General features: G+C 39.0%; 1 protein-coding gene across 1 annotated transcript; it reads left to right on the forward strand.

Annotated features, from left to right (window-relative positions):
* The first annotated feature begins 516 nt into the window (after window positions 1-516).
* LOC133993379 (zona pellucida-like domain-containing protein 1) lies at window positions 517-1668 on the forward strand. Its single transcript, XM_062432298.1, has one exon. The coding sequence runs from the start codon at window positions 706-708 to the stop codon at window positions 1666-1668; it is 963 nt and encodes a 320-aa protein (XP_062288282.1). The 5' UTR covers window positions 517-705.
* Window positions 1669-24350: the final 22682 nt, after the last annotated feature.

The following is a 24350-nucleotide window of genomic DNA, read 5'->3' on the forward strand; positions in this document are numbered from 1 at the left end:
ATGCAAAGTGACTTAATCTAGTGAGTCACCGCCTGCTCCACTGGATCCCAACTGGGTCATTAATGAAGCTACTGGGGCTCAAACCGGATAGAAGAACCTCTACAGCATTGTATATGTTACTCAGGAATTCATCCCATATAGTGTTATGTTCATACACTTCATGAAGGCTTGTTATGAAGGGGCTTGGAAAACTATATTTGAAAGCATATTCAACAAAGGAACAAGGCCAGTGTCTCTGTATTTTAAGACAACCCCAATGCTTCAGGTTTCTGTTGTTGCCCTTAGGATATGGTCCAAACTGGAGCTCTCCTACTTAATACAATACAGTTGTTCACAAATAGTAAGGTGTTTTGACCTCGTTTTGGACCAATCCCAGAGGACACACTTACCTATAAAGACCCCTGAAGACAGCCCAATAACTTCAAACAAAGATCTACCAACACTCAGCAGCAGAGTCAAGATTTTAGCAGAGAATCAACAAATCCAAGGCAAAGCTAAAGAACAACCATGAAGATTCTTTTAATTTTACTGTCCTTGATAGCCAGAAGTAGTCAGCTTTTGCTGACTGAGTGTGGAACAGAAGGAAGACGGCCACAGCTCAATGACATTGCAGTGAAGTGTGGCACTTCATCCATTGATTTGGCAATCCAAATCTGCCCAGTTATCTACACTGGTTACAATGAGACACTATTGATCCTGAACCATATGTTGGACCCAGTCTGCAGAGCAACCCTTGATGATTCTGTGTCACCACCTGTTGCTCGGTTTAACTTCCCCCTGAATATGACTCATGCCTGTGGAAGCATATTTCGAACCACTAGTGCTGCTGGGACAGGCATATTTTCTGACTTTTCCAACATCCAGACCGTCAACATCAGCGGTGTTGTTCGGTCTGTCGATCCCACCACAGGCACAATCACTTACAACGCTGAGCTGAAGTACTACTACTCCTGCGCCTACCCCTTAGAGTATCTGATCAACAACACCCAGGTTGATGTGTCAGCCTCCTCTGTCTCAATTAAGGACAACAATGGGAGTTTCATCAGCACCTTGAGCATGAAGCTGTTCAGCGATGTCAACTACACCAGACCGATGGTCATTCCACAGCTGGGGATTGAGCTGAGGACCAGTGTGTATGTCGAGGTCAAGGCCACCAACTTGACAGGGCAGTACCATGTCCTGCTTGACAGGTGCTATGCTTCCATCTCCCAGCTGCCATCCAACTCCAGCTTCTTTAACCTCTTTGTTCCCTGCTCCAAGGACCGGTTCACGACCATGATCGAGAACGGAGACAGCCAGACTGCCCGCTTCCGCTTCCCGGCCTTTCGTTTCATCGAGCAGCAGAATGAGACCGTGTCCACCTACTACCTCCACTGCATCACCCGGCTCTGTGAGAAGAGTACCTGCAGCACATTCAAGCAGTGTAACAACAGGAGGAAGAGGAGCACCCTGGATACAACCGAAGAGGGTATAACCAGGACCTACACCATCACCTCTCCGGAGATCGTCACCAAAATCGACACCAACGAGTCCAAAGAGAAGCCCCTGATCGCTGATAAAGAAGAAGATTCTGCTGTTGGGCTTGGAGTGGCCGTTGGCCTCCTTGCCTTTGCTTGCATTGTTGCCCTATGTGTTGCAGCTGTCTTTTACAAGAGGCTCAGGAACTAAGGAGGCATAAATGACCTGAAATGCAGGACACTTGCCTCAGGCTTATGGGCCAAACATTTTTTGAGGTTTATTCGCTCATTTTACTTTTCTGGTGGAGGACTGGGCATTGCGTCTGTTGGGAGATCTGTCTGTCTTTTACTGTAGCCCTAACTGTGTATTAGTCCTGGAAAGATAGTTCAAAAAGATGTTGCATCTTTAGAGGATTTGCTAGTCTTTATTTCACAAATGGACAAAGAAAAGCTATTAGTTTTAATGCATGTCCGCACTTTTAAAGCTTTGAAAAAAATAAAGGAAGGAAAATGGTAACTGGAAGGGGGAAAAAAAGTAAAAGCATTACAGAAATCACAGTCATTAAGTGGAACATTAAGTGTGTGGGAGGTTTTGAAAGTGAAGTCAAAGTACCTTTCAAAGTATTATGTCTCTAATTTATTGAAGTTGTAGCTTTTGAATCTATAAAGCTATCACACTGAAAATGTTACAGAATTCATGATGTTTGTGTCTTTCATTGACTCACTGCAGTTAAATTCACAACCCAAACTAATGTCCACAACGGCCCTGCCACCCCTGTGTCCATGTCCTGCAAGCGCGCTCAAATCACTTATTGACAAATGAAATACTGATGTGTGAGAACAGTGTGTTGTCTGTAATGAAGTGCCATTTTAAGAAAGTGACCGTAGAGCAACCTAGTGTACTTGTTTGTTAACTATCATTAAATGTGTTATAATTTCTCTGCATTCATCTACTGTTGTATGAAATAAACTAGTAAGAAAATAAACTGATGAAAGAATAAGAGTGTCAGTGTTCTTCATTAATGTATTAGATGAGTACAACTGTATATGGGTCAATGACGTTTGGTCAATAATGTTGTTTTGTGTCCGTGTTGTTTAGTCAGACTTAAAAGGTTTAAAGATTGAAAATAAACGTATGAATAACTTGCAGACATTCTTTTTTGTGGAACCAACATAAAATGTCTGCTTTGAATCCATAGAATCCAGAGAGTATATTAGAGGATTATGGCAAAAATGTCTAAGTGGTGTGATCTTACATTATAACTTTTTTTTATATATTAAATAAAGGTAATGGAATACAATTGTTGTCTGGGGAATCATGTACATCAGGAACCATTTCAATTTAAAAAAAAAAAAGTTATTACTTGTATAAGTACACTTAAATACACTGTACGTGGATACAATATTTAATATTCATCATTATTTTGTGGTTACACCATTTGACATTTTCAGGAGTAAGCAGGAGTCTTACTTTTGGTAAAACATTGTGAAAAATGTCATTTCAAATGAAATAAAAACCAACATGAACCCAAAATGTAAATTTTAACAAACCTGATGCTGTTTTTTTAAAGATATTTTTGAATTGCTCATCTTGCCCACACTAAGTTGTCACTGACCCAAATATGGGTGAGAGGTATCACTGATGCTACTACTGCAAAAATGAAATTTTGGCAGTTTTCTCTGCTGATAAAACCTTTTAGACAATGAGTGGCTTAATAAATGGCCAAGAAAACACAAATGCGGTAATTTCAATTAATTGCAATCTAAACCTGCTACATTATGAACCAACATCTATAGAATAGCTGGCAAAGAACCTCAACAACAGCCATAATAAGTCCTTGATTTCAAATCACCACTTATTCATCTATCACAAGGATGTGCACAGACATTTTTCATTGGAGAACCCATGCAGACACAGAAAGAACATAAATAGTAAACTATGTGCTATAATTAGCTATGTATTTATGTATTTGCATGTTTGTAAAATCCCACAGAAGTAGCATGTAAATGACAATAACTCCTACAGGTTTCCCCCCCTTGTCCTCCTCCTGTCTGGGAGTCTCCAGAGTTTTCCCAGCCGGCCTCAGGCCCCATAAGGCCAGTGTATATGTCAGAGGAGGAAGCTGCCTGACTATCTACATACACAGGGCAGTATATCTCTGACCCCACTGGGCCACAACTGCTCCAACTTTCTGCTAATGTTCCAGAGGTGAAGGTTGATAAATGGAAAGAAGCTGCCGAGTCCCCTAAGGGGGAATATAGGAACAAACTCTAAATGAAATGTTTTCACTAACAATTCTTTGTGCTTGTCTTTTTGTAGCACTAGACAGGTAGTTTCCTGTGTAAGAACAAGCATTAGCCAACTGAGGATAAGTATACTAAATCTTAGACTGACACCATTGGCTCAGAATCTTTTAACTCATAATCCAACAACAACACATAAGACAGGTAATATGAGTATAGTATACTTGCTTGCAGGGAATAAAATCGCTTTCGTTTTTTAAGAACATATGTGACATGACAGTGTAGATATAAACAGGGACTATACTAAAAAAGCATTCCTAGGAGGTGCAGGCAAAGAAGCTCAGATATCTGGAGGACACAGTTGCAGCCAAAAAACATTTGTTACACAACTTATGTTGAGAGAAAATCATGAACAGGCAATCGATAAAATTCAAAAAGATAAAAAGACAATTCCTCGAAAGGGAAAGATTGTTGCTCTTACCGTCCCTGTTTAGGTATAAAGTGGCACTGAAGTGATGAATGCAACATTTTACATGACATAGTTAAAAAAAATAGAAACACTGTGGAACAATTATAATATGTCAAAAAAGCACAATGACATTTTACAGAATAAAACATGTCAGAAAATGTAATTAAATAAACTATAGACCACAAGAGCAATGTGTAATATTCATTGTAGCTACAGTATGAGACAGAGAAAGATAACCCATCGTTTTTGGAGTGGAAAATGTGTTTTCTGAAATGCAGTTCGTGTTTCGTTGATGATGTCTTCATATTTCTACAATTGTAATTTTTTGTCAATTTTGATGTGAAATGTTTAATTAATATAGATCGCATACTCTCTAGGTCTGTAGAGATTATGTCAGACCACCACTCACATTTTAATAGAGATATGAATTATAGGCTAGTCGCTACTGTGTATGTTCTACACAGAGTAGGTCAGCAAAAGATACACAGGATAAAAAATGAGATGGAAAATACAGAGTTGCAGAAGAAACATTTGGCATAGTTGAATAGGTCTTACTGTAAGCCTACCCACACATATGGCTTAGTTTCACACACACACACACACACACACACACACACACACACACACACACACACACACACACACACACACACACACACACACACACACACACACACACAAACACGCACACACACACACACACACACACACACACACACACACACACAGCACATGGAGCATGTTATGCACGGGTTTCATATTAAACCCAATACCTGATCAGATCATTATTTTCGGTAGAAATGGACGAATCTGGAATTGAACCATTTCCCAGAGTCATGCAGGATTTGATCTGTGGCGGTTCAGCATCCAGTGAGGTTTGGCTAAGAAAGGATGAGAGCAAAAGGAGGAGAAAGAAAGGAAGAAAGGGAGAGATGAAGAGAGAGGCAGTAGGAAGGAGGCCCATTTTTTGATTGCTCTCCTGTGTATAAGCATTATATATTCTATGAGATTTATTCTTTAAGGCTTTCTTCAGGGGAGTTCAGTTTACTGGGAAGTCTATTTGTCTACCCGACTGTCCCTGACTCCAGCTGGCATGTGCATATATGTATGCAGCAGATTGAATTTCATTTATGCACAGATTGGAAATTTGGTCCGATCTCGAAGGCAGAGCTGCTTTGGAGGCAGAAAATCTCATTGGCTGAGTTCAACCTCAAAGAACCTGAGATTTTCTGGGTACATTGGCCAGAAGTGTATTGACAGAGGAGAAGGAAGAGAGGAGGAATCTAACAAAGCGTAGCGCTCATGCGGAAAAAAGAAATTGTTTAGCCATACTGAAGTATTTGATTAGCCACTTTACCTAGTTGAGCTTCCAGTTTCAAACATACTTGCCTATAACTTTCTGGCCTGCTCACTGTGCAAGACTGTGAATGCCATCAGGTATAATGCTGGACATTAAGGTGTTACAATAATGAGTAGCAGTAATGTAATTTAACAATAAAGGTGAAGGCATGGGATTACAATTTAAAATCCAGTATTACCATTACAGTTTTCTATGCTATTGGGAAGTGGGCTTCAACATTACTCTCAGGGATTGACTGGTCCAGGACAAGTTAACAAGCCAATTATATTCAGGAGTCAACTAGTTTTTGTTTACAGTCGGAGGTTCTACAAACCTTGAGGCTTCATTGGTGCTGGGTATCAGTGCTCGAAATAAATCAATACCAAGGAGTATCGAAACGTCTCCCGTTAAACGATACCTTCAAATCGATCCTTTTTGCACCCACAGTTAGAAAATATGTCTATTTGCACAGACTTGCTCACAGCTAATCAACACAAGCCATCTCTGATTTAATGCGATATGTGATTGGACCACTGCCACAACAGTTACAACCAGTCCGTAGTGGTGAATTTGAGTCAGCGTGCTTAGCAGTTCAGCAAGATGCCACCTAAACGGTCTAAAGTGTGTCTATACTACACACCTGTTACGCTGGATAAAAGCAAGTGTACAAAATGTGTAATGGGTATCCAATGAAGTACTCAACTGGTATCGGTATCAATTTAGAGGTTCTTGGATTGTTACTCATATGGTCATTTTTTAAAAGATACCCTGCCCTAGGCTTCACTATGAGCACAGGGGCCATCTGGGGTGTTGCATGTGGTCATTGGGGCCAGCTGGTCAGTCAATAGAGCTTCAATTTGTCGGCAGGTTGTTTTACAATATCTATGTACTAATCTATGTATTATGTCAGAGAAGATGCGACACAAGGATGTGCCAGCTCAAATACAACAAGTAACTAATTACCTCTACTGTCGAGTAATTAGTAAAATAATGTGACCAATGACTATTCATTAAATTGAGAAAAAAAAATCAAATAATCTGTCCAACACTGGTCTAGAATGAATAAACCAATAAATAACCAATATGATTATTCCTGCCTCGTGAAAAACAGTCACAGGAAATTTGGGAGAATATAGACATGATATAAAATAAACCGCTACAATAAAACACAGTAATGAAATCAGAAACCCCCTGGCTTTTGTGACATTTCAGTACAGTTACTGTATGGTGAGTTACGTATCCTGTGATGGTCTTATTATAACGGCGAGTGGCCTTGAGCAGCAGTAGAGATGATAGCTGAGGATGCTAAACGTATTATGTGAGTTTACAGCTAAGCAGCGGGAGGCAAGCAGGCCGGGAGACAGAGGAAACAGAAGGAGGAAGACCTGCTGTCTATAAACTGGAGTGTGTGTGTGTGCATGTGTGAAAGTGTGTGTGTAAAAGATTTTGTTTGGGAGAACCACCAAAATAACTTTCACATTTTTTTTCAAATTTCAGGTATTTCTTGATTTCTACATTCAGTTCTCATTCTCATCACCGACAATAAGAAGAGGAGGAAAAGTATTAGTGACTGTACATGTACTGTCTGTTAATACGCATTATATTAAGCGGATATTCCTCTCCATGTGGCTTGACCTCTATCTCTACTTTTGTGATGATCAACCCGCCTCATTTGGCGCAGATTGGTGAAAGAAAAGCACATATACAGGCATACAGTTTCAGCTCCATAAATCTGGTTCTTCCCTGCAGCGGGAGATGAAACTGCCTCCTATAGAGCTTGGCATGGGCAGACAGAGGGAGCTTCATATATCATATCAGCAGCACATGGACTCCTGCAGTTCAAGTTAGAGATGGACAACCTTACAGCTCTCTCTATGTCTCTCGCTATGACATGAATATGGGTCAATGACGTATAAGGATTTGCAACAACTCAATTTTAGAATAATAAAAACAAGCATATCTAATGCAGTAGTTCAAACATTCAGAATGTTGTGTACCTGAAGATCCATATTATACATTTGAAATTAAGTGATTTTAGTGGGTTTTTCAAGATTAATTGGCACTGGCCTTAAAACAAGTCATGTGGTGCGACCATGATTCATCTTGAAATAAATTAATTTACTTAACACGCTTCACATCTTTTTTTACAAGTTTTCAGTAATATAAAGTGTTTGGAAACAAAGTATTTGCATTTTTAAACATTTTTTTTGTAAATGATGATCTTTTATTTATATAAGATATTTCAAGATGAATCATGGTCGCACCACATGACTTTTTTTTAAGGCCAGTGCCAATTAATCTTGAAAAACCCACTAAAATCACTTTCAAATTGTAATATGAATTTTCAGGTACACAACATTCTGAATGTTTGAACTACTGCATTAGATATGCTTGGTTTTATTATTCTAAAATTGAGTTGTTGAAAATCCTTATACGTCATTGACCCATATACATAATTGAGGCCATTTCTGAAAACATTTACGTTTGCCAAATATTAGGCATTTCTTTTGACTGTTATGTGTAAATAAATAAATCACGTGAATGTAAAAACACGGGACAGTTTTGAATGTATCATTTACCATTTATTAAGACGATAAGACTTTGTATCAGTAGTACAATGTTGAACCATTTACTGTATACTGTACACTTTCCAGCAAAATGAGCCAAAAACATGACTATACACACAACTTCATTATCACTGGTTAGATGTTTGCAGTTGTGGTTTGTGACTAATTTAGGACAATTATACAACTAAAGGTAACTAAAGGTAAAAAAAATCATGTTCAAGTTTTTTTGAGATGTGCTAATTCTAGTCCTACAGTTATTACTGCCATAACCTTCATTCGTTTAAAAAGAGTAATAGATGCTGATATTGTATGGCTAAGATATTATTTCTGTGTGCTAACAAATTACTTTAATATAATCCACATATTATAGCATAATACTGAGGCTTCAGAGATATTATGCATTTAAGCCACAATTCTAAACAGCAACACATAACATAAAACACAAAGAAAGGGAATATGTATGGTTACTTACATATCTAATCGTACATTAGGCATTACTTTAATGTCTGACATTAAGAACACAAACACAATGACAACATCAATGCTGACTATCGGTAATGTAGATCAATTTGATTTGACATTATTATTAATCAATACGTTCAGTTAGTGATCATTAAACATTAAACATTAAATATTAAATATCAATCAATGTACAGAATCACCATGACAACCAGACAGAGGTAAACACTGAGCGTGTGTATAATGTGTGTATATGTGTTCATTGGCTGCTTGATAAAGAGGGGAGGAAAATGTCCTTCATTTTATCGTATTTCTTAAGTTGAAATACGATAATATTATCATTATCTTGTAGCTTGTGAGGATAAAGATACCTTTTTAAAAAAATGTTTTAACAACTTTATAACTAACTTCAAAAACTTGTCACAAGGTGTTAAGTGACAGTATCCATACCATAGACGGTAAAAAAAAACATGGATGTATTCACTGTGATGTCACCAGTTGGTTTGTGGACTGCCATTTTTGTATATAGAACACACTTGTACACACTTTACTGTTAGTTTCACTGGCTTGAGCTTTTAGTCTGCTGCTAGTTTGTCCATTAAGCTGCTGCCCATTTCAGGTTACACTGTAAAGACAACAAATATTGTGTAAAGGTGTAAGAAGCAGCCGGTGTGACATTATTCCGTCTGTCACAACATTGAATAATTACATGTTTAAAAATACATTATGTGACTGTATGGATGTGTCCTGTTATCAAGTTATCGGATACTGTCAGAATATATAAGGCCACGAGAAAAATAAAGAATCTATACAACCCACGAGGCACTGATTGAGCCAAGATGTCTGTTGGTCTTGGTGTCTGTCAAGATGCCAAGTTATCAAGTGTCTAAGACCATGGACTTCACAAACGTGACCTTCTACACCGGAGAGAGATTTACGGTTCAGTTAACAGCTTAGATCTCGGATCATGTGTTTTGTGTTTCAATCTGAAAAGGGGTTTTCATTATTTTAATGATTAAAAGAAAATGGAAAACATTTCCACATTAAACGCTGCTGACCCCCAAACTTGATTGGGGCACCAAACAGACAGCGTTGAAGGAAATCAGCTCTGTGGTCTCTGAAATTTCACCCACTGGTGTTTTCGGCAGTTTCAGAGTGTGTGTGTGTGTGTGTGTGTGTGTGTGTGTGTGTGTGTGTATATATGTGTGTATGTTGCTGGCAGAACAGAGGGTCTGGGCCAAAGGACCCTGTCGCTTCAGAACAGCTGTGTAAATGTTCCAAGATGTGTGAGAATAAATGTTGAACTATTAGTTGTTCATCCCTTACATTACCTGCTGACCAAACAAGTGTTTGAGTCACTGTTGGGCTGTAATAGTGCTTCAGCATACTGAAATGAATGCATTCATTCAAAAGCCTGGCAAATTACAGATTTACACGATAAAGTGAACTAATCCATGTTTATGTTCCTACTCATCCATGAATAGGTCTTTAATTTAATTTACAAATTAAATCATTTTTCTGAAAACAACAGCAAAAGCTATTATTATCTCAGCATCAGTTTTGTGGGATTGTGTATAAAATGAAGATGTAACCAAAATCCAGGATTGCTGAAAAAAACGTCTTTGTGATTTTGTAGACAACAACATAGGGTGGTGATGTATGGGGGAGTCAGCTTTGTGTGAGCAGTGTTTGCTGCGGAATGTCAGTGGATGTCATGAAAGGCCCAGATTGTCAGTGACAATGACATCACACTTACTTGACGTCTAACAATTCAATTAACCGAGTCTGGCAACGTGACGGTTAGTTTGAGAGTCTGAACCAACATACAAAACAATGTGAAAGACTAGAAAAAACAGCTATAATATGGAAAAATGTTCTCTAAATTATTATTATTTTTCTTTCTACCAGCCAATATTAATTAAATTAGCTGTTGTGCAAGTTAGAGATAGTTGAGATATGATTTAACAGCAACTGCATACTGATGAACAATTTCAAAATGAGATCCATAGTGATTGAATAATCTGTTTTCAGTGCCCAGTAGACTGTTTTTGCCCTGAGTTTGGGGCTAAACTCAACATTTCCTCTTAGGGTGCATCCATATCCTCCAGCCTCCTTCTATTACACTGACAGACCCAAACTTTCACCTGTACTGTGGACGCTTGTTTAATTTTTCTACTGTACACAAACTGCAACAGGACCCCTCTGCATGCCTGTAAATAATGATATAAGGCATCAGATGCTTACTTTCTTTGTGGTGGAGAGATGTGAGTTAAAAATGTTTGTTGAATCCAAAATGACGTGAAAACATAGACTAGTAAGCATCTTAACCTAAAGATTGATGTGTCTGGGTTTATACGTCAAGTCAGCAAAGCAGTTGGACTGTAGGTTGTGGCACATTTATCTGTAAGGTTTAACCCAAACAACTGCCCTCCCTTTAATGCCACACATCTATAACCGATAGTATTACACCTATTAAAACAAGAGCAGTGAACAGTATGGAACGAAGTCTTGTCTAGAAGTCCTAAACGCTGGTAGGATTCTTGCCTATGTTGAGGTGACTAAACGCTGTATGCAAGTGTCTTGAAAACATATTAAATTGCTGACAAGAGACAACAGACATGATTTGAGCCTGTGCAGGGATTTCCATTCATTCGTTTTTGACGATCAATTTATGGGGATCTAAAATCTTTCACAGTTCCAAAAGGAATAAAAAAAAGAAGGAAGTTTAAATCTGTGAGAAATTTCGAGCCAACCCAAAATCAAAACATCCAAGTGCAATACATGGAGAGAAATGACAGACAATAAATAGTTTGGACCCCCAAATTAACTTCCTGTACTGTATTTATCCTAACCTGCCCTTGTCAGCACACACCTTGCGCAGATACAGTATCTGTATGTTAGAGAGAGATGGATGTGTCAGAGCCGAGGGTGAAGAAGTGTGAGCGGAGAGGGACGTGGTGAGTGAGGACTCCATGTTTATTCCTCCATGGGGAGCGGGCTGTCATTGCCGAATTCCTGTGAATGAAGTATGGCGGCCACTTCCTGTGAGTCAGATAATTCACTGCTATAGGTCCGATGTAACCAACCTGGATGTGGCACTTCCACAATAGTGGTGAGAAATTCACAGACGGCCCGACCAAGTAGACTCCTGTGGAGCCACTAATACTGGCAGTTTTAAGAGGGGCAATCAGCGGCACATATGACATACCTGATGAGGTGTCAAGTTATTTGGATGCCTAATTCCAGCCGTAACAATAACAGAGGAGGGGAGGATGAATTGTCTCTCTGGGGAGCCATCAGTAACAAATTAAAAAGGAGGACCATAAAACAGCACCTGATATCAGTGTGCAACTGACATAAAACAAACTTGGAGAAGCTGAAGATATACAAGTCCATGTAAAACTATGAATTAAATAGAATCTATACAAAAAATATAATTTCATTAATATTCTGGATAACAAGTCATTGTTGGCGGCAAATGTTGACGTGTTGATGTTCATATTTGTGTATTGAGGTGAGTGGTGGTTTTAGGAGGGTGGGTCTTAATAATAAAGAAAAACAATAAAATATTAAATATACCCTATACCTTATATTTTACACCAAAATGTGGTATTATAATATAGATCCTGTCACACTCACTACAAAGACTTGTTAAATGTATCCATAAATGACTGTTAATAAGAAAGGAAAGTGATCTGTTTGATCAATAAGATGTGAGTCAAATACAGTTAAGAAAATTTAGGATTTAACCTGTGTCTAATTGGAGGTGAGACATGTGTTGTCAATGTTTAACAAATTAGACTATTGTGTTTTTTCAGCAATGATGTGGAAAGTTGTCTAACACATTACATACTCACAACCTTTTTATTATGTAGTATGGAATTAAAAAACAACTGTAAAGTTAATGAAAGTAAAAAGCTTTCCCTGTGTTCAATAGCCCTCCCTCCCTGTGTCCTGAAAACACCCAAAACAACATTAAACATAGAAAATGATGATTGAAAGACCGAGCTAGGTAATTGTTAGGATAACTGCTTGCTCAGGAAAGCAAACTAAACAAAGAAAAGTAAAAGTTCACATTCTGGCATATCATCGAAAGGCTTATTTATGTTTGAATCAGTGATCATAATAGAATACAGCAAACCATACACAAGAAAGACCGGAGGGAGGAACTGATCACCTGACATGATGACAGACACAACACATGCAGCGTCCTCCTTATTTACTGTCTGCTGACAGCCTAGGTCTTCTCAAAGTCACTCAGATGACCCCTGTGTACCTTTTCCCATTAAAGACTTGTTATTGTTGTTGTATCACAAGGTCAGACTCACTCTCTTTGGTTCTGCTGTATGTGGCAACATTTGTTTTTAACTGAGATGTGGGTCAAAAGGAAATACTGACATGCTTATTAACATTATGTGACATAAATAAAGGTTTACTACTACTACTACTGCTATGTTTTATAAAGAAACGGGATGTGTAGAATTGTGGTTTTAGATTAGGAAACACAACCTATAAACCACTGATATTTAGAGGTTATGAAATCTCTATGGGGAATCCCCTCTATGTGTCATTGACATTATCCTCTCCTTACACTATTTCATACATGTAGTTATCATTCCCTGTAGAAACCACCTGAGGCTTGGGTGAGTATCCTGTCTGCTTTGGGGTTGTTTTATATCCAGAAAAGACAGCTTCCCTCCACAAGCTCAAATATTCCATATCAGATATCTCATTCAGGTAGCTCTGCTGGGTTTCCTGGGGTTTCCTTGGCTTGGAGGCCGAGTGGAGACTGAATTCCTTCATGTCCCATCCCCCCTCCTGAGGGCCAACCCTTGGGTTTCAGCTCTACTCTCGGTTCTCCTAAGTGATTGTAAACCTGCTCAGGTTTTCACCTGCTGCGGCCATGAAACCCAAACTGGCTCTTAAGTTGTTGTTTTTTTAAAAAAAAGAACTAAAAAAAAAAAGATTTTGGCTCCTTTTCCCTCACTGCTTGGAAAGCAGCTTATAGGTTGGTTCGGAGTGATATACTGTATGTTCTAAAACGCACACTAGAAATCCTTCCTCTGCACTTGGGTCAAGTGTGGGAGGCCGCTGGGTCCGGAAGTGAAGGCGGAGCGCAGGACTTCACTGCTGTGAGGGAGAAACAAGCATGTTTCCAGTAATATTCCTCACTGTACCTCTATCTATGAGTGTTGTTCTATTTTACGAGGCGAGAGAAAGATAGAGCTGTACTCTATGAAAGTTATTTAAAAGATCTACACCCCCGGATCCCACACACACTCACCATCACCCCTTCATCCCTGGCATGTCGGACCTGCAGTGGAGCGTGTAATCGTAACACCATGTCCAAGGCTGGAGAGAACTCACAGGCCAAATTGTCCATGTCATCGCCCGCTTCTAGCTGTGAAATACTGGATCTGACATCATCGCCCCTCATGGAGGAGCACAGAGGGAATGGAAGAGGGGAGGTAGTAGAGTGGGTGTGGGGTGGGGGGTGTATAGGATATGACAAAATAGGGGGGTGGGGGTGAGGCTGGAGCAAATGTTGTATCTGTGGAAATCGTTACGTTGTATTCCCCAGGTAGACATCTAAAATTATTACCTGGTTCCTTTTCCCCTTTAAATGTTGCTTCCGCTCTCTTTTTCTTTTCTGTCTTCCCACCACTTTATTTCCGTACATCTTCCTTCTTCTCTTTTCTCATCTGTCACTTCCTGCCACTTTAGCTTTTCAACATGCAGGGGATAGGGGGTGGGGGGTGGGGGGCATCTCCAACATCTTGTCATGCACTTGGGTATCGAGAAAAAAAGGAGTAAATCTTTTGCACCTCCTTTGGTAGCTTTAAATTCCTGTTTCTCACACATCACATTACATTCATTCCCCAAGTGCCTTTGAAAAAAGTGGAGCAGTTTGAGGTTCATTGTTTTGCTCAAGGACTTCTTGACTTACTTGACAGTTATGCACCCTCTCCATTTTTCATCATCAAGTCCTATGCATCAACTCCAATTAAAGCCAGTATATATTGGTGTTTTCTGGGGAGTTAATACATTGTAATAAGAGGCCCTGTGCAAACCACATTTACCTTTGGGAAAAACATTATGTTGAGCAGTTAACATAGGTATAATTCAGTCCTGCAAAATGAACCATCTAGCAGCTGTAATAATGCACACTGACTTTCCAAAAGGTAAAGTCACTGTTAAAATGTTTTTATGGTGTGACAACGCTGTGGTTAAGGTTTGGTTAGGTTTAGACACAAAAACCACTTGGTTAGGTTTAGAGAAAGATTATGGTTTGGGTTAAAATGATCACTTGAAACACAGTTGATATTTCCTTAAAGTTACACAACCTTCATTGTCATGGCAACAGTAAACTACATGACGTTACGTTTAAAAAAAAAAAAAAAGTCCCAGCTTGCAATTCGAAGCAAACAGTGGTCTACAGCAGCAAAGTCCACCATCCACCCAACCTGCCTCTTCTTAAAGAGGCAAAATCATCTTGTTAAGTCACCTCATCAAGTGAAGTCATATTGATGTCATCTGAACTTAGTCAGCTCCCCGTGCCATAATTACTATGACCACTAGGTGGCATGATTATAGGTTGGTTTTCCCAGCCCGAATTTTAGACCTACACTGTCGTTTGTCTTGGGAGGACGGCTGACCTAGAGTTGAGTAGGCTGGAATTGTCCTCGTTTTGTTGTCCTTTGCTTGGTTTAAGTCAACCATTTGTGGAAATTAAATTTGGCAGAGAATCCCTGTTGGAAGAATTACAGAAAACCCAACACAAAAGCTTGTTGAGAGAATATGTTAGAGAAAGCCTGCTGGACTGGATCAGAGGTGTTGCCATCTGAAATTTCACAAATGTTAAAAGTATTGCTAAAACCAACTTATATTGAATTTGAACTTGTTTTGACCAGTATTTTATGATAACATTTCTAAACAATAATTGAAATGTAAAAACAATTTTTAAAAGTAGTTAAAGTAATATTCTTTAAAGGTCTTCTTTAAAGTTTTAAAAATCCCTTAAACCATCATGAAACACTAAGACCAGACCAGAGACATTGTCTCACCACTGGGAACTTCTTAAATAATCTATAGTCAATATTTTGTACAATAACCCTGTATCAAATGATAGTGTGTAATGTCAGAGGCGTCACTCGTGGAACCTACAAAGAATTAGCACCCGACTTTGCAGTTCCCCTCATCTTTATCGAGCTTTATAGTGAGTTTCAGTTCATTGTTTGGCTGTCTGACTGAAACTTTACTGCTTTGGTTCACTCTCAATGTCCTCATAGCGTTGTTTTCAGCCACAGTAGGCAGCTCTAAAAACCCAATAGCAATGTTTTTCTAAAAAATGTAATGCTGACTGAATTACTTTCTCTCTCAACAAGATTAGAAAATCTGATCTTGCAGAACAATATCGGCTAGCTGTAACTACAGCATTATTAAAAAATTGTATGGTTATGTTTAGGCACAGGCAGCACTTGGTTAAGGCAGGAAACAATGGTGTTTTTGTTGCGAGACTCAACCCCCATACAAACCCCAGTCTCTGGTGTCAGAGTCCCTTGTCTTGTACTCTTGCTATTCACCTCAAACTTGTCTACAGCAGCTGTGGCGGTCGTCCTCCAATTGGAAGATTGGTGGTTCGATTCCTGGCTCCTCTAGTCCACATGTCAATATGTCCTTGGGCAAGACACTTAACCCCAAATTGCTGAATGAGAATGAATGGTTAGCTTCCCCCTGATGTGCAGGTTGGCACCCTGCGTGGTAGCCCCTGCCATCAGTGTATGAATGTGTGTGAATGGGTGAATGAGATGTAATGTAAAAGTGCTTTGTGTGGTCGTAAAGACTGGAAAAGCGCTATATAAGTACAGACCATTTACAACTTTAGTGCGATATGTAGATGTACCAGTTAAAAAATGTTAATTGTTAACAAAATCCAAGCAGCTATTGTGTATTGTGAATACAATTTAGTCGCATATGAGCAATATAAATTGTATAATAATATACATGTCTAGGAGACCGGGTTTAAGAATGACATCTTAGCTTATTTTTCAACAATAATATGATTGTTATGGCAGTGCTATCATTTAGGCAGACAGATGACCAAGGGGAAGAATTCTCACTCAACATCACATATACCAGGTTCCTTTGGCTCAGTCTTGGGTTCGCAGGTGTTAATGAGCGGGAAGCCAGTGAGGGATCAAGCCCTTAATGCTGCACAAGTGACTCCTAGTGGTTGGTCGGGGTCTCAGCACAGAGGGTGCACAGTTAGATAAATAAATTCAATGTTATGAGAATATCAGATGTCATTGCAGGCTTACCATAAAGGTCAGCCAGTATCATATTGACAGTCACTGACACTGACTGACAAATATCATGTTTTAAAGTTCCAGCATGTTGGTGTACTTCTACCTGGCCCAGCCCCACCATGCCCTTTCTTTTGGGCCTCTGTGACAGTGCTTGTGGATGGGCAGCTGTGACCTCGGGAGACCCACCCAGCTCCAAGGCATCGCTGACCGGTACTCACTGCTCCTTTTTAAGTATTTGACAGGTGAAATACGACAAGCTAATCTCTCTACCCCCCTCAGGGACACGGCCAGAGAGAAAAACATTAGTCCTGACCTTGGAGTTTCAGATGCAAATACATTTTAGAGGAGACAACCGGTCGACCCCCTGGTGACCCCCATAGTTTACTAGTGACACACACATACACACACATACATGCTTAATGCTCAAACAGAGGTAATTTCTCACCAGCAAACAATCAGTCATTTCTGTTGAAAGAAAACATCTTCACACACACACACACACACACGTAAAACACAGCCCCACACACACACACACACATGCAAAGGTAACTGCACACATGTTAACACTCATTCATGCGTGTTGAGAAGAAGCACGCATACAAACCATCTTTAACTGAAAAACACAAACTGCTTGTCATTAATCCAGCCAAAAAATAAAACAAATGAGAACAGTAAATGTAGAAATGCCAAACTTAGTTTGTGTAGTATATTTGGAGGTGAAGCCTTGTCCTCGCATAAACACCTGAAATGTGAAACCAGCCACATTACAAATAGCTAAGAACATGACAGTGAATAAATGTTCACATATCTCATCTATTTATAAGGCGTTTGCTTTATTTTAATATGACTCACAAAGGAGCTTCTCAGCTTTCAGGTTTATATTCGGACACTGTGAGAGAGCACACGTCAGGGAAGTGAATCACACTACATGTCTGTGAAAACAGGCTCTGTTACATTTTGGATAATTCACTTGGAAGCAAATGAAGTGGCTATCCTATATTTCTGTCCTGGGGTCTTCTTGAAATTATAGCTGCTCTCTGACCAAGTGAAGGGAAACACAAATCACTGATGATTTTCTCATACAAACTGTAAATACAGGAGAGGTGGAAGAGGTATTCGCCAAAGTCACAGTATTAACAGTCTCATGTACTCAAGTATCAAAAGGTCTCTTAGGGAGATCGGACTCTATCATTATCATCCTCTATATTACATTTTGAAATATAAAGATTTACTTTAATGTTGTAGCTGATCAAGACATCATTTTAACTACGTTATAAATACAAAAAAGTTGACTTGAAACATGCATGTCATTAGCTTGAGGATAAATACAAAATGCGAATTTTTCGAGACCATTGCACATTGAGCAAACAAAGCAAGTTATGGAAGTGCAAAAATGAATTTAAGCTATAGAACACCCAATAAAAGTACATTTGCCCTTGTTCAATGTAACACTAGACTAATATCATGACTAATATTATATTTGAGTATTCATACAAGCCTCCTGATGTGCAACAACTCACTGTTGATGGTTCAATTAATAAAACTTGTGAAATTATTTGGGAAAGGATGTAGCATGCAGTTCCGCTCCATCGTTCAGGGGTGGTCGCTTCTGTTTACTGTACTGAACGTGACATGTGATGCCATGATACATATGTTATATATGGTATATAAACAGATACAATCCTCACATTTAAATATGCTCTGGAGTTGTGATCATTTCTTAAATATGAGAATACATTGTCTCTGTTATGCAGCTAAAGTGGCTCACCATCACAGGCATTATTCTGCTTACACAATGTTGGTGCTTGTAAAACTTGAACTTTGTGCTGCCCCCCTTTTTAAAAAAAATGTAGATATCGGTTCACTTAACATTATACTCTCCGACCGTACACCCACTGTTAGAAGATTGTTTGATAATGGCACATGGAGACGGTGTGGGGTATTTTAATTGGCTATGTTGTACCCATGTAGCTCCCTGCCATTACATCTGCCCCAACACGCTGCCACACAGATTACTTTTTGTGGGTCTGTAAAGTCCATTGACAAGAGCTGAGGGATGGAGGGCTGGCTGGCTAAGTCACCTCGAGGCTTGTTAACATAATTTTCCTTTTGCCTCCAACATGAAATCAGGCACACGCACAAAAAAGTCCACATACATGACCTCTAATTCACTCTAAGTTATTAATCTGATGCTTTAAGAAGCCCACCTATATAGACAGGCAGGGTTATTCTCTGTCGCATAGGTCTCATTGGGTATTTCATTGATTTTCATCTCTAATGTGTATATATGATCACCACAGCGGACGAATCCACAAAGGCAGTAACCTTTCTTAAGGTAGTTGAAGAAAGAGAGTATAAGAGAATAGTAGCAACCCAACAGTTTAGTTGTCTTATGTTGTTCATTGTAAAGATTTTCCTATGCAACTGAGTCAACAACCACAGGTACACTTGTTTGCATTGCCTTTGGAAATAAAATCATACATACATCATTATGCTTTTGAACACACAATTTTGTGCACACAACTTATTTTCACTGTCCTTTCTTTATTCTACTTTAGCCAATTCTTTGGAGTAGAGAATGTTGCATGTACACATGACTGGAAAAAGCAGGTGCAGTTATACATATGGGCCAGCACTTTGTTGGTCAGTGTGGTCTTTTGATTGCTCTGTGAAAATAGGGAACAGTTGTGTTAGATTCAAGATCCTAATGCACATCAGTGACTTAACCTGTTTCTAGTTTGTTTGGAAAGAACAAAAAAAAGTTAGCATTCAATTAGCATGAGCAGAGATAGCCACATGGCTGCACAGATAAAGAAAAGGGCGCCACCTACAGAAACCCAACTTTGTAGTTTTTTAAGGGAGAAGGCATTACAGTAACAGTGTTCGTTTGACAGCCATTAGCAACAAAGACAGAAACAGGAAGTCTGAGAACAGAGAGCGATTTCTGTATCATGTTGCCTTTATGTCACTTTGCTACGCTGTTGCAAACAGTCAGCGCCAGTTACAAAAGTGATTAATAATAGACTGAATGCAGCGCAGTTTTTGACAGCACAGGGTGTGATTGTCTTACACAGTCTGTGCTTTATCTGCCCGGTCTGACAGAGAGGTCTTTTAGAAAAGCCTCTGTGATTTCAGGTTGGGAACAGGTGGTCAACATGTGTTGCAGAGAGGCTCAGATGCTCACATTTTTTTATTATAAGTACATCTCTATTATCAAAGGACTTTTTTATAAATCAAGGAGTTCCCTTCTTTTTTGTTACAGGAAAAATCTGGAGCTAAAGGAAGTTCTGCTATCAAATTTCTACCTCTCATCCTCTAAAAAGTACAATCTGTCAAGATGAATATTGCCAACATGTCTGTTTTGTCTAGATGAAATGGAACAAGAATGAAGGAGTTACAGAGAAAGAAAGTGAATAAAATGACATGGAAGAAGATTAAGAAATGGGGAAGCTGTATATGGGATGTGAGTTAGAGGGAAAATAGCAAAAGAATATCTAGTGAGAGACATAGAACATGGTGATGAGCAAATCTCTCCTCTTATTCTAACTTGGGAAAAGGAGTGTTATCTGAGAGGGGAGAAAGAGAGAAATAACGGGAAAAGGTTAGGACCACACAAAACCTACACACAACTCTTGCTTGCTCTGAATCTCAAGGGAACCCTAAGCCATACAGCGAGGTAATTCAGACCATCTGCAGGGAGACCAGCCTGAAGAGGGGCCTCCATTTTAGCGGGGCTCTATAAAACAGGTTTGGTTGGTGGATTGGGTTTTGACTGTGATATTTACACACCAGCCTTAAAACAGAATGAAACTGCCAAAATGTAAGAAATATTGAGTGCATCTCCATTATCCAGAACCACAAGAGAATATTGCATCAGTGAGAATCATAAATTGAAGCTTCAGGAGGGGATAGGCCTTCTCCGTGAGACTCAGCAGAGTGTCTGTTCTGCTCACATTACACTTTTGGTATAAGGTTTGGTCACTGAAGGAAAATATATTTTCAAAATGGTGCAAAAATATACAACTGAACAAGCACTCCAGAAAACTGATCCACTGAACACCTGCTCCAAAAAGTTTGTTTTTCACCATCTTCAATCTATAGACATGCACTGAAGATAAACATGGGATTATTTGTCATGTTCCAAAAAATAGCTTGGCGGCCTGTTACAGTATGTTGTAATCACAAATAGAATTATTATGAATTTCAACCAAGGGAAGGGAACTGGACCTCCAAAAAAAAAACATGAAGCACCTTAGATTTAAACAAACAAAAGGTCTTATTGAGGATTGTTTGTAATGCTGTGACTTACGTATTTGGTATCAGGCTACGGTTGAAGAGTTGTTTTTTTATTCTCCTGTTTTTGTAGGTGAGTCCTCTCTTCAACCTTTATATAGCATGGATGATAATGTGGCCTTTAAGCAAATGAGCATAGGAAAAAAATCATGACTGCATGACCACATATACTTTAGATTTCAGTTTAATCTTGGGTTCTGAAAAAATGTCAAAAAGGGTCCCCATGTGTTATGGAACTCTTTGTCTGAACCAATTGAGTCTAATTTAAGATATGCTATTATTTCCTGTAGCCACTGGGGAAAGGCGGGCATGGTAGCATCCCTACATTTAAGTGAAACTGCTTATCTGGCCAGTAGAGAGGCAAAAGACAACCACTCCTGTTGGATAGAGTTTAGAAGTGGACTATGCTCCCTCCCTGTGTTCCATTGTTACCCACTCTAGGCCTCCAGAATGGAGATGGAAATGTGTCCAGAATGCAAGGCATTGAATGTTGGCAGCCCAGTAGTACAAGCGGAAGCTAGGGAGAGTCAGGCCTCTGCAACTCTTGGGTATTTAGAGTAAGGTCTTGCTCATAGCATCCAAATATATGAAGAGATTATTGTTTCAAACAAGTTGAAAAATAACTTGGCAATCTTTTGATTTCTTTCTCATGTTGTTGAGGCCTCTTTGGTAGAAGAGAGTAGAAGTATCCTCTTTAGATGATTGTTTTCTTGATATCCCTTTATCTCTCTATGACATTTTAAGCAAGATTTGTGTGTTTCATTGTCTCTCTATGAGTATTGTTATATCATCCAAAACCACACAAACCATGTTTCTACAAATTTGGTTATGTTGATCTTTTCTGATAAATGGATTAAATATTTTCTTATTGGCTGAGAAGATGTCATGCTTCTTAAACTAATCAATGTAATTATCAATGTAAAAAGGCACTGGATTATCTTAAAATGCTTTGTCATGAATTTGGAGAAAATTTCTGGAGACATTGTAACTGATGAAGTTTTCAGTATACTCATATTCAGTTGTATGTATCTACTGTTATTTGTAGACATACTGTATGTACGATATTTGATGACAACAAGAGTTTGATGTTAATTTAGATGCCACAAAGTGTGTCCAGTGTCTCTGATTGGCTGACTCCACCGGGTTATTAACAATACGCAGTATATATAGCGGTGTCAGTATTAAATCTTATCTAATGGAGGTATATCAACCAATACACTGTAATTAAGTAAGGAGAGTACAAGTGTACAAGTGACTATCAGTGTACACGATTTCTGGTTCACTATGGCTTTGATTAATCCGACTATGTGCAGTCTGGCCTCATGTATTCATCAGCCACACACACAAACACATCATCAGCTTATAATTGCACTTGAAAAAGTGCCACAAATGTGAATTTTAATCCTTCAAGTTTCAGTTATATCTGTGCACGTTCCTTCTCTGTCTCTCTTCCTAACTGTGGACATACTGTCCCCCAGTATGAACTCACACACACAGCTGTACAGAGACACATACAGTAACGCTCACTTGATCTAGGAGGCTATCAGTGCACCTCATATAGAGTGTCCCTCACTGCAGCTAGAAGTCACATTCAATTTGGTAATGATCTGCCGGTGGATATTCTTGGAAAAGAACATATAGTGAATATGTGCATACCTAGTGAAATGCTAGGAGAAGCCTTAATCTCATTTTCAGGGGGGGGGGGGGGGGGGGGGATTAGTGGTAAGGTTAGCCATGTTAAATTATCAGTCAGCCTTTTAGAGAATCACTTCAGAGTAATGACGTCTATGTCAGGGCAGAAGAAGGGCAGAAAGTACGAACTAACTTCAGAAGCCATAAGAAAGAGAGAGAAAAATTGCTTCTGTCTGGGTTAAACAAAAAGTAAAAATAACAAATAAAAATGCTTATTGTTATATTGAAATGTGTGATGGTGAAACAGGAAGCAGTGCAGGAGCTCTTCCAGAACTAGTACAAAATCTCAACAAAAAAAATATTGTAATTTGATCTGAAATCTTATATCAGAACCTATATTAACCCTAATTTAATTAGATCATGGAGGGGGCAGCTCTGGATGATTACAGACTTCATCTCAGCTTTCATTTTTTTTCTATTTTCAGCATTGGTGCAGGCTGCCATATCAACATCTATTCATCATTAAAATGCTTACTTGTAATTGAGTGTGAAACCATTTGGAACACCAGATGGAGTTCAAAGAACTACGTAAGTACATGTGCTGCCAACTGGATGTACAATATTGACTTTCAAATTCTTCTATGTGATTATATGACTCTTTAAAAAAAATGCTACTAACTGACAAATCCAGCCCCTTTGATGCTCCAATCTTGTAACTGTTACACTGCAACCCAGTCTTCCATGTTTTAAGGTAAGCATTGCTGCTAGCATTATGTTGAGTGGTAACGTTTTTTTGTATTACATGGAAGACACAGCGAGGTGGTCTGGATGGATGGTGTTTATTCAAAGCGTAGGGCTCTTACAACAGAGACCGTGGTTCACATCCTGACTCAGGGCACTATGATTAGGTAAAGATCATTTTTGAGGTTAAATATTAATGTAAACACATTGTGCCTCGTTCTTCAAGTAACTGTGGAGCTATTCAATACACCTTGACCTCATTCTTTCCCTAACCATAACCAAATACCCTCCAAAAAAAAGGTTTAATTGGGCGTGGAAATTGCTAGAAAAACAGAATATGTTAATATTTTACTGATAAATCCAGTTTCAACATTTTGCCAATTTCAGGTATGTTAATTAACTACATTTTCTCATTTTGCTTCATTTTGTATAGGAATGTAGTCTCCTGGTCGATTGGTTGGTTGATATGTTCTTGTCCAACCAAATTCTCATTGGTCGGACAACCACTGGTGTTACACTCAGGTCCATCCCAGGCAGTTAATGCTGCATTGAAAGGGCAGTACATAGAGCATACTGAAAAGCCTAGAAAATCCCAGTTTAATGTTAGCCTGTAACAGCCAGCTATCTAGCACTGGCTGCAGTAAACTGGCTTTTCCCCTGGCTTGTTGAAACATAGGTACCAAGTAAAACGGCTTCACCTGCCAGTTCCCTGAAGTGATCTTAAGTCATGATTAAGGTCATAATAATCCAAACTCAAAGTGTTTCTAAATACAGCATTAACCTCTGCCCAGATTACATTTTTCTCATTTCTGGCTGCCGGCATTTCTGTTATAGGGTTTTTGC

Source organism: Scomber scombrus, chromosome 13, assembly GCF_963691925.1.
Source record: "Scomber scombrus chromosome 13, fScoSco1.1, whole genome shotgun sequence".
NCBI lineage: Eukaryota > Metazoa > Chordata > Actinopteri > Scombriformes > Scombridae > Scomber > Scomber scombrus.

What these genes read in the sequence shown, in the direction of transcription:
- LOC133993379 (XM_062432298.1), top strand. Translation starts at nt 706, where the DNA reads ATGTTGGACCCAGTCTGCAGAGCAACCCTTGATGATTCTGTGTCACCA.